Below are 12,005 nucleotides of genomic sequence, written 5' to 3'. Positions count from 1 at the left end.
TTGTAAAATTTTTAAAATTCATTTATTGATATACACTAATTAAAAATATTTTAACATACTTATTATTTCTTTTCAAGTACAAATAATTGTCTTGTTTATTGTTTTTTTATTTTTTTGACATATTGTGAAAAACAAAATCGATATATTTTTTATATAAAATTTTATTTAAGATGAATAAAATTAATTTAAGTTTGATTATTTATTACTATTGAAAATTCCTATTATGTATTTTTTTTAGAAAAAATTAATTATTTAAATAAACATGTTGAATTGACTTGAATAACAATAATTTTACAAAAATTAATAGAGTATCGATATTTATAATTTTATTATTTTCAATAAAAACAAACATTTTTTAGTAGCTATTATTTAGAAAATTAATTAAGAAATTACAAAATAATTTTAAATTTTTTGGACGGAATAAACATACCATTCCTTTTCATTTCAGTATACCAATCTCTGACCAAAGTGTTATGATGAATTGGGAAGACACGTTTTAATTGGTACGAGTGTAAGAAATTTCGAGGAATAAATAAATAAAGCACAGCTCTGGAGAAGACGTCTGGTTGATTTTGGCGCAAAACGATTGCTCTCGTATTTATTGGCATTCACTTTCCCATTTTCATGAACTGTGCTTTTGTGCCTGCCTACTCATCTATATATCTACGTTTGAACGATGAGGCCCTCGTATTGACAAATTATACACATAAACCACAGCCACGTTGTAAAGTGCGTACAATAATTGAATCGCCCGACTGTTAATGTCAACAAATGGCTGGTGTGTGTGTGTCCCAGTTCATAATTGAATGCTTCTTTCCCATATATACTAATTATTATTCAATGGTTCTCATGCAATATTAATATTATCCATAAATAATATTACAAAAATTTTATTTAATAAGAAACATCCAAAGTAATTTGAAAGAGATATATGAATTATTGGGAAGAGATGCATGCATGATTGAGGCAGTAAAGTGTTGTTTTGTTTCACTTTTAGTTATTTGCTCTTGGACACTCGATTACAGTAGACCAAAAACATGAGCACAACTTTTTTTTTTTTTTTTTTTTGGTGGATCAGTTTTTCGTTGGTTCGAATGAAAAGTTATTGATAGAACTCAATAATCTTGTCGATTTTCAATAAAATCTAACGAAATTACTATTTTAAATATTATATAAGATATTGTATTACATAAATATATAAATAATTCTGAATAACTAAACTGATAATAATTTTATTTTTTCAAATTTTTTAAATCAGTTTCCTGGTCGTCAATCATTTTTTTCCATCAATTTTAATATAAATAATTTTTGATATCATATTTACTGTTTGTTTAAATAGTACGCACAAGTAATATGTGTAAATAAATTACTTTACAAATTAACGAGTATAAATTTTGAGATAATTTTATTTACTTAAAATTTAAATCAGTTTTCAATTCAATTTATTTTTCACCTTAAAATTTTCAGTTTAATAACATATCTTTTTATTATAATGACTATTTACTTAAATATTTTTGCCATAAAAAACATGGTGATAATTCATAAAGTAATTGAAAAACAGAGAAAATAAATTAAGATTTATTTTTCTTTACTAGAAATTTTTTAAATCAATTTCCAAACCAACCATGATTTCTTTTTATTAGATTTCATGAAATTTTCACTTAACTAAAATATTTTTTTTTTTTTAGCATTATTAGAATTTATACGAACATTTTCCCAAGCATACATAATGAGAAATTCATCAAGTTTATACAACGTAACATCAAATATTCAAACGCTCGTTTACTTTAACAAAACTTATGTCACACGGTAGTAGAACAACTGGCAAAGTGTGCATCACTCTTTTAGATGAACAATTAATGCTATCCAATATCAAATTATTATTATTGTTAATTATTTACATATTATATGTGACATAACATAATACGTAATAAATAATTTTAAATAAATTCTACATATAAGTGATGAGGGGTAAAATATGTATTAATGTTAATTTTCATTATAAATTAACCTTATTTTTGCATATAAGATAGGTTCGGTTCACTCTCGATAACCCAAATAATCTAAAGCCCAAGAGATTGCCCAACTACCAGATAATCCGGGAGCTCATCTCAGGCCCGAACGATCGGCCTTTCGCCTTGGAGCATCTTGGATCCGATTGGTCGACCTCATTGAAATCCATTTTAACAAACGAGATAGAATTATATCAATATTTTGGGCAAACAAGATCCGACCTCTCGGCAGGTCACTCCCCCATTGAAGTCCGACCCTTCGAAAAGGTGTCACGATTCGATTTTTAGCAACAAAACAGCGCAATGCAGCAACGAATTGTTTGGATGACTTATTTCATATTAGCATCTAATCATGCATGTAGATGCCTCAACAAAAATGCTGATAAAATGCATCAATAACAAATCAATGCTGATTTCTAGCGATTGAATAGCATAGATATTCTTCTTACTTTCGGATTGGAATAAATTTAGATGCTGATAGTAGATTTTGTGATGGCCGCTCAGCATACATCGACAATCAAATAAATCATAGCTAATGAAGTTTGCCAAAGTAAAAAGTTATCGGTCGAATGAAAATGACTATCACAATAAAAGTGTCACAAAAACATATTGGCTTGCCTTTCATTTAATCGAATCGAAATGTATACACAGTAAGCTGCTTCGTCCTCGGATAACTATGATTATGTTCACATATCGTTGTTCTTTAGCAGACAACGTGACCCAAGACTAAGTTGCAAGAATGCGAACGATATTTTTACCGCAAGGAACCAACAACTCAGCTCCTTCTGCCACTAAATACCAACACATCTTCAAGCCCAAACTCAAAACATACACCTTTTTCTGACTCAGACATCAACTTAACACAAGTTAAATGACACCCTATATACCACTCTAATAAGCATAGGTTTTAATAAAACACTTCAATAATTTGAAAAACAAGTTTAACTGACGATCCGCCTAAGTAAGTTCATCTTTCTAGCTGAGAAACATTCAAATTGATTGAGGATGGTTTCTTCTTTTTATTCTTCATTTGCTTTTTCACCAGGATTGTGATTCGAGCAAAACTGAACTTGTTTTTCGGTGAAGGAAATTCGAGATTCTCATTTACTATCTTTCTTGACAGGAGAATGTGGATTAGCATTATGTTTGCTAAGAAAGTGTCTGAGTGACACTTGGCGCTTCCTGAGACTCTTCTCTCCTTCTGTCCCATTCTCGTACTCCTTGGTTTGGAGCAGTTTCCTGCTCAATATTTGCCCAATCGATAGACTTGGCTTCAACACAGGTTTTAACTCGTCATTCCCATGATTCATACCATTTTCATCGAGCATATGAGATTCCTTTCGGTGGAGGAATCGATGAGAGTTTTTAAATTTAGTAGAGTTGTGCACGGACCGCTGTTTCTTACTGTGCTCACATCTCCACTTACGCAGCGCCTCTTCAACCGCCAGTTTACCTTCGTTTGCGGCTTCCACTCTACTCAATGCCTCTTCCAATGTCTTTTTGCTAATTTTGAGTTCTTCAGTTACGTTTTCAACCCTGTTTAAGATATCTGTCTTTGATAAATTAGCATCCAGTACTGCTCTATCCTTATAAGCTTCGTTTGCTTCTATAGCTCTGGAGATTAAGGATGAGTATTCCTCCAAAGTAAGAGTCACACTTTCGCATTTATGCTCTGAAGCATTGGACTTATTTTCACCATTAGATAACGCTTTGATTTCTGCAAGGGCGACAGCTTCAGAAGCCTTGGCTGCTTTCTTCATCTTTTTAGCCGCAACCAACCTTATCTCCGCCGTCTTGATCCCACTCCTTGTCTGTTCAATCTGTGACAATGCCCTCAAAACTTCTGATCTTGCTGCTCTCCCAACTTCCTTAAATTGTTCTGTCTCAGAACCTAGTTTCTGGAGCTCTCTCGTGACAATGTCCAAGTGATTAGGAGAACTACCTTGGAGTTCAGTATGTTTGGTTAACTCTAGGGCCTGTTTTGTCTGGTCTAACTCCTCCTCAAGAGGCGAAATTTTTGAGGTATTAGAAGACAACCTTTGTCGGGTTTTCTCGAGCAACATTCTTTCTCTCTCAATTTTCTTGTTATACAGGTTGACTGTAGCTCGAATATCTACAAGATCAGTAGTAGTCCTTGCTAAGTTCATCTTAGCCTGTTCCAGCTCAAGTAGGATGATTCCAGGAGCATCAGAGACATTCATCTTGCTTTCATGGTTTTCATTTTCTGCTTCTTCAGCAACAGAACGCACATTGTTATGATTCCTGGAGTTTTCTTTGGCCAATGCATTAGTTTCGGATGCTTCTTTCTGCAGCTTGAACTTCAGTTCTTCAACAATTATTCTAGTGGTTTCCAGTTCTTTTAAAACATCCAGTGTTTCCCTTTCCTTGATAATTAGATCCCTTTCCATCAGTTCCGCCTGTTTCTCTGCTTTGGCAATATTAAACTTCTCGTCAACCTGCTGTCACGAACAACATAACAAAACAGCACAACTCGCCTTAGTCAACCAACTAGCCATGTTTCTAGCCACACATTGGCAAAATTTGCGAAAATTCGGATAGGAAGTTCATGTCCAAATCCATTCCAGCAATAAAGAAATCGTTACTACGGCTGAAGCAGTGATAAAAAACTATAGCAAATATCGTACAGTAATATTAAATTGAAAACAAAGGTGTAGGATGCTGTAAATGGACTTTGGAGATGGGATACGAGTACGAAACGAGAGAAGGCATAACTAAACTATGAATCTAAATTTGGTATAAAGGGGTAGACTTTTATATCAAATTACCAGCAAAATTAGCTTAAAAGAGTCTCCATGAACCCACCACTCGTCAATCCCAGCAATTCTCCACACCCCAACAACCCGAAGCCATTGTCTCACACGAAATCGCAGAAAAAATAAAACCCAAAAACAGAAACGAACAAAACATAAACCTGAGAGGCATGTACACGGGAGCTTGGTTTCCAGAAACCCATTCCACCGAACCGGTTGGCAGCCTCCTTAACCGACTCAAATGGCGCTGATGTGTCGATCTCAACCCTCTCCGAGCCGGGTTCACCCTCTGAGTTGAGCAAATTAACGGGCCCGAGGCCAAGGATTTTGGAAGCTTCAGCAGCCATTGCAACAAGTGTGGCTTGTTTGCGCGACTGTTTTGTGTATGTATATATAGTCTAGAAGAGTGAACTCACAGAGTAACGTTAACTTACTTTGGATAGTGTGATGATTGAAAAAGAGTCCCAACGTTTGGATTCTGTGGATTTAGCTATTCCCAGATTCCGGTTGGGAGGGAAATATTTTCGAGATTTCCTTATTAAATCCAGAATATTTAGGTAACAGGTTTTAAATTTTAAATCTTGGCATATCAAGACTAATCTACAAATAGTTTGAATTTTAATTGCTTACGTTAATCTGATTACAAGATTTTTGGGGTATCGGTTCTTCAAATTTGATCTAATATAATAAATTCAGATTTTAAAAGACCTAACCCACTAACTAATTTTTTTGCATATTTGTTGGGTGCGTAAAATAATGTACATAATATAGGGTGAGTCTATGCTCCTCCTGGAGTCATACACCTCATCTCTTTTTTATTGACACGTGTCCTATTATATTACATTATGTTTTAACTTTCTCTTTGTTTTTTTTTTTTGAGAACGGTTTTGTTTTGCTTTAAGCATGGTTCATTGGTTATTTCATGTTTCTGATTTTTTTCTCTCTTTTTAATTGCTTTGATAAGTTTTGAGCTTCTGGTTCTTTCTTATTTTCTAATTTTTATTTTTGAAAATATTTCTTATTTTTTTATTTTACTATTTATTTGTTATTTGACTTTTTTCCTACCGCATAAAATTGAAAAATTCAATTTTGAGTGATTCAATTAAAAGTTTAAGACTTTATATGATAAAATTTAAATATTTTAAAAAAATTATATTTACTAAAATTAAATTTGAACTCCTTATAATGCAAAAAAAAAAAAAAAAATACATCATAATACTAAAAAAACGATGTAAATGATACTAAAATTCAAACATGATACAATCATCATAAAAACAATATATATTTTCCAACCAATAGATGAGTAGCATTATGTTTTCATTGCAATATTTGAGCAAAAACATATTTAAGCAATGTCATTCAAAATCTTCAAAAGATGTCCAGAACTTTGAGGTGTTCAATTATCCTGTAAAAAAATACACCCAATTTATAATAGTTAAAGACTGTATGTTTTATATAATAGTAGTATCCATATACATTTAAAACAAGGTACAAACATAAAAGAAGAACTATGATTAAAGGAATAAAAAAACAAGAGAAAGAAATTTTAAAAAATAATACAATGGGACACGTGTCAATCAAAGAAGATGGGGTGTATGACTCCTGGAGGAGCATAGACTCACCCCATAATATAGTAAAGAAAAATAGTAGATATGAAAAAATTACTAAAACCATATATATATATATATGGGGCAAAAACTTGTGTGAGACGGTCTCACGAGTCTTATTTGTGAGACGGATATCTTATTTGGGTCACCCATGAAAAAAAGTATCATTTTTTATGCTAAAAGTATTACTTTTTATTGTGAATATGAGTAGGGTTGATCTGTTTCACAGACGGTCTCACATGAGATTCACTCTATATATATGTGTGTGTGTGTGTGAGACCGTCTCACGGATCTTAATATGTGAGACGGGTCAACCATATACATACTTACACTAAAAAGTAATACTCTTAGCATAAAAAGTAACACTGTTTCATGGATGACTCGAATAAGAGATCCGTCTCACAAAATAAGACCCGAGAGACCGTCTCACACAAGTTTCTGTCCTCTCACATTTTTTTAACATCAACGCTCGTTATTTGTGAGTGTCACAATTCAGTCATCAATCTTTATTCTTATTCTATATTAAATAAATATAATTTTAATTTTATTTACGTTGTTTAAATGATTATTGTTTAAAATAAATAATAATGTTGTTGTTAAGAATTTTATTACTTAAAATTATTTCATATTATTATACAAATGTAATTTATTTTAAAATAAAATTTTATTATAAATTTGAATTGAAGAAGTATAAGAAAAAAAATCACATTTTATACCATTTAAAATAATATATAGCTTAAATGTTTTGAAATATGTAAAATACTAATTCATAGATTTTTATTGTATGACTTTATATATATATATATATATATATATATATATATATATATATATATATATATATATATATATATAAATTTAGGTTTTTATAATTTCATATATTTATTTATTTTATGATTTATGATAAATTATTGTTATAAATTTTTTTTTAAAAGGAATTAAAAAATAAAAAAGAAATGAACGGTCAAGCTATTGAATGTTGGTGGGTGTTTTAAGACTCGTCCACTAATCTGAACACAAATGTGGATGCTTTAATGGGAGATGAAATTTAAAATTAATTAAGATATTTTATAAAAGAGCAGGAATCTTATGAGATGGTTTAGTAGTTTTATATCTATGAGTCTGGTCGATAAATTCAAAGTGAAATTTTTGATTTGTCTGTTCTAGTCGTCATGCATGGGAAAGAAATATTTAATATGAAAAATAATATTTTTAACATTAAATATAATCATTTTTTATGAGTTGAGTCAAGTCGGAAATCAATTCTACAAAATTAGATCGTGAAACAATTTTACAAGAATTTTTAGCTAAAAAAAAAATCACCAAAATTAGTTAGTTTAGATTTGATTTGGAATAAAGATTTGAAAAATGAACTCTCTAAGGATATATGGTTATTTGCCTGGCATCGATTCAAATGGATAGCCCGCCCGCGTAGCCCAAACTTCCATTTAAAAGATAAGAAAAAGGTTGGAATTCAGAATAAAAATGTATCACTTTTCGATCTGCATCAATTCAGAATAAAAATGTATATCTTTTCGATCTGCATCTATATATATATATATATATATATATATATATATATATATATATATATATAAATGTTGTAATTAATTTAATTACAAAATTAAAACATTGTTTCCGATATATAATTTTCTCTGATGGGCGTAATCTTGATTAAATAATATATTGACATATTTTTTCAAATCTTTATTTTTCAAATAACGTGAATACTTTGTGACAAAAATTTATATGTCAACATTGTTTCCGATATATAATTTGGAAACAAATTACGAAATCTCGTGGTAGTAATCTGCAATTAAATAATGATGTCACAATTTTCTTATTATATTTTTCAGTTTGATCCAAAAAATTAAAAAGTTGTCTACATATAACACTGCAAATCAAGTAAAGGATTTTAAGTTTTACAGCTACAGTATCTGATATTTTTACAAGCTGTTGCAACTTATGGAAACAAAATTAAACAAAAAGAACAGATATCTGAAACACATGCTTTATTTTTTAAACAACGAACAACTTGAATTTCTGAACATGAGATTACACTAGCAGATAGGAAGTGGTGCACCATTCCAACCCTCCAGGCATTTTAACAATGGATCAATAATCAATCCTTTGCTCAATGCAGTGAATACTTTGTCACATTCCTCCCCGGGAGAGGTAACGTTTTCTCCTGTCAAGAATTTTGTGCCGAGTTCCTCTCTGATGAATTGATACAAAGGGTATGATCTGCATTCCTTGATTTAATTTTGCATATATGTATCAGTTGAATCATAAATAAAAATTTATATGTCAATATGTTATTTAATCAAAGTTTTATATACAAAAAGTTTTCTTGAAAAAATTATTAAAGTAAAAATATATGTATCTGATTAATGTTTTCGAACTTTAAAGCAAAACAGATATATAATCAGTATTGTTGGTCCAGAAAATAGTTTTCCAGCCCAAGTGAAAACTGGGGATATGTAAAGGAGATAGCTAAATGTTAGTTTATGTTCTTAATGTCATAATAAAGTATGAGTAGGTATCTTGTGAGACGGTCTCACGAATCTTTATCTGTTAAATTGGTCAATCCTACCAATATTCACAATAAAAAGTACTACTCGTAACATAGAAAGTAATATTTTTTCATGGATAACCTAAATAAAAGATATGTCTGATAAAATACGACTCGTGAGACCGTCTCACACAAACTTTTGTCACAAAGTATTCACGTTATTTAAAGGATCTTATTTTCGGTCCTTTAAATAAATTGTGATATTTAACTTATCATATTAGGGTGTATCGATTCCTGAACTTATAAACTCGACCTTTTTTTTTGAGTCCTACTACATCAAAAAATTTAAAAATTCCACAAACCACTTTTGTAGAACATAAACAATCCATACATCATTTCACAACAAAACAACCTTTTTTATTTTAAAAAGAAAAAAAAAACTAAAAATCAAAGTGACCCACAGCTACCGCATTGTGATAACCCAGCTTTGTGCATACTCTAATAACCCTCAACATAAGATAGGTTCGGTCCACTCTCGACAACCCAAATAGTCTAAAGCCCGAGAGATTGCCCAACCACCAGATAATCCCGGAGCTCATCTCAGGCCCGAACGATCGGCCTTTCGCCTTGGAGCATCTTGGATCCGATTGGTCGACCTCATTGATCTCCATTTTAACGAACGAGGTAGAATTATATCAATATTTTGGGCAAACGAGATCCGACCTCTCGGCAGGTCACTCCCCCATTGAAGTCCGACCCTTCGAAAAGGTGTCACTATTTTTAGCAACAAAGCAACGCAACGCCCATCAGAGAGAATTATATCAATATTTTGGGCAATGAAGATTACTCCTGCACTAGAATTCTCCACTCAATCCATAGCAACGAAAATATGTATTTTAATTAAATTAAAACTCAAAATAAATCAACTTTGATATTAAAATTATAATTTCTCTTTATTTAATATTATCATGAGAGACGTAACATAATGAACTATATTCAGCCAGTACTAAGTACTTGATCAGCAACTGATGATTAAGAGTTTAAATAAAATTCTTTCTGACTAATTAATGAATTAGTTAAAAAATAAATCAAATCAGTACTATCAAAGGCCCTACATGACATGACATTTACGTTGATTTGAGATGCATTATCTGATCCAAATGTCGATTGGTATTTTTTTTAATGTCAATTAATGTAACCCTTGAGAATTGATTAATCTATATTATCAAAATTAATAAAAATTGATTAATCTATACATATCAAAGACACATATGTATCTTCCAATCATATTTGAATACCATGAGAGATTTTTTAAAACCTTCCGTGTCTTGTAACGATATACATCATTTCACAAAATTGTTATTGATTTTATATAAAATGTTTTATAATGTATATAAGTTAATTGCCATTCTTTTATTTATTTATTATTACTGTTACAACTAGGGTGAAATATTTTACTTTCACTAAAGTTCGAATCTCGACCTCTTCTACAATTGAAAACGATCAGATTTTCCAAAACTCTCGATTCTTCACTAGTCACATGTATGGCATAATATGTGAATAGAAATAAGTTTATAAGATAACAATTGCTCGCATAGCTTAATATGATCCATGATTATTCTATATCTGGAATATATTTCTCACATATAATGTTGTCAAATGTTAAACTAATCATCAACTTATACGTCAATTTTTATAAAAATGTGAAAGACTCACATAACCTAATGATATTAGAATATATGAAGAAATATTCCTGATCAGGTAGCATAAACTGGCCCATGATGCATCATCAATGGCAAGTTGATTTCGATCTAATTAGCACCTTTCATGCCTTTCTAAATCCCAAATTCACCTTTCATGCTGCCCATAACCTGATGAAAAAGACGTCCTTCATTCATGAATAATCATAAAACATAAGCGATTCATCATTTGCTGTATATATATATAAGAAAAAATTGTAATATTGTTGACTGATATCATATATATATATATATATATTGCAATATATAAGTTTTAACAAGATCAAAACGTCCCTAAACTACCCCCAACAGTTGATACATATTCAGCTAGTCCGCACGCAACCGCCATAAAGAAGTCAAAATGGCTCCATTGTTCTATTTTCCCCAGCAAACTGATGTCATCTGTGTATATATATACATGAATTAAATTGTTCTATAAATATACATACGTATAATATATTAATACTCCGATATATACACACACAAAGACAACGATGCCTTGTGTTAGCCCTGATTTTCATCAAAATTCATTCAGAATCAAACATGACGATGCTAAGCTATTCGACAAGCTTCTATCCAAGGACAGCTCGAAATCCAGCCCTTCTTTCAGAGTACTATACTATGGGGATGTTTCGGGTGCAGTTCCCTTCGTGTGGGAGATTTGTCCTGGTACCCCTAAGCATACTACCTTTCCCCACGATCTTAGCATCCCCCCTCTCACGCCTCCGCCCTCCTACTACGCTAGGAAATCGAACAGCTGCTCGAAGAAAAAGTACTCCGGATCCAAGCTGGTGCTACACGCTTTAATAAAGAGAATGAATTTCATCAAGAAGAATTCCCAGTACTCCACATATTCTTCTCCTCCCTCCCTCCCAAAATCTTCGTCTTCGAATTCTTGGTTTTCTGATTCAGGGATCACACCAGTTACTGCAGATCTTCACAAGCCAAGACGATTTTTGAGCTGGGTTTTCTAGAGGATTCCGACTTCCCATTTTTGTTTAATTAACGGATGATAAGAACTGTGATGGGCGTATTCGGTGGATCTGCCTAAGCTCTTTGCGTCACTATTTTTTACTTGGTACTTTATTCGTGTCTTGAGTTGGTTTTGCTTTTCTTTCGTGCTTCCCGTTCCTTCAGTTACTACATATATTATGCTTATATGCATATATATACAGTATGTTTGTACTGGTTCAAATTGTAACCTTGTCATGGTGTTGGATGAGTGGGAAATATATAGCCAGTAGTTATTTTTGTCTTTCTTGAGCCAACAGCCGATATCTGCAAAAGTCTTTTTTTTTGGCATCCTCCATTCTTGTTTACAGATTTTATTAATAATGGTTTTTTTAATATAAAATTTTCCTTAT

The 12,005-nt window shown here is 31.5% G+C and overlaps 1 protein-coding gene across 1 annotated transcript; it reads right to left on the bottom strand.

The window, feature by feature from the left end:
- Positions 1 to 2,606: 2,606 nt before the first annotated feature.
- On the bottom strand, positions 2,607 to 5,322 carry LOC140826259 (WEB family protein At2g38370-like). Its single transcript, XM_073188462.1, is given in 3 exon segments — positions 2,607 to 3,114; positions 3,116 to 4,471; positions 4,945 to 5,322. Coding segments are annotated over 3 exon segments (1,677 nt in total). The 5' UTR covers positions 5,131 to 5,322; the 3' UTR covers positions 2,607 to 2,979.
- Between the last annotated feature and the right edge of the window lie 6,683 nt (positions 5,323 to 12,005).

Source organism: Primulina eburnea, chromosome 3 (genome assembly GCF_022965805.1).
Source record: "Primulina eburnea isolate SZY01 chromosome 3, ASM2296580v1, whole genome shotgun sequence".
NCBI lineage: Eukaryota > Viridiplantae > Streptophyta > Magnoliopsida > Lamiales > Gesneriaceae > Primulina > Primulina eburnea.
This window is presented reverse-complemented; position numbering and strand designations above follow the sequence as displayed.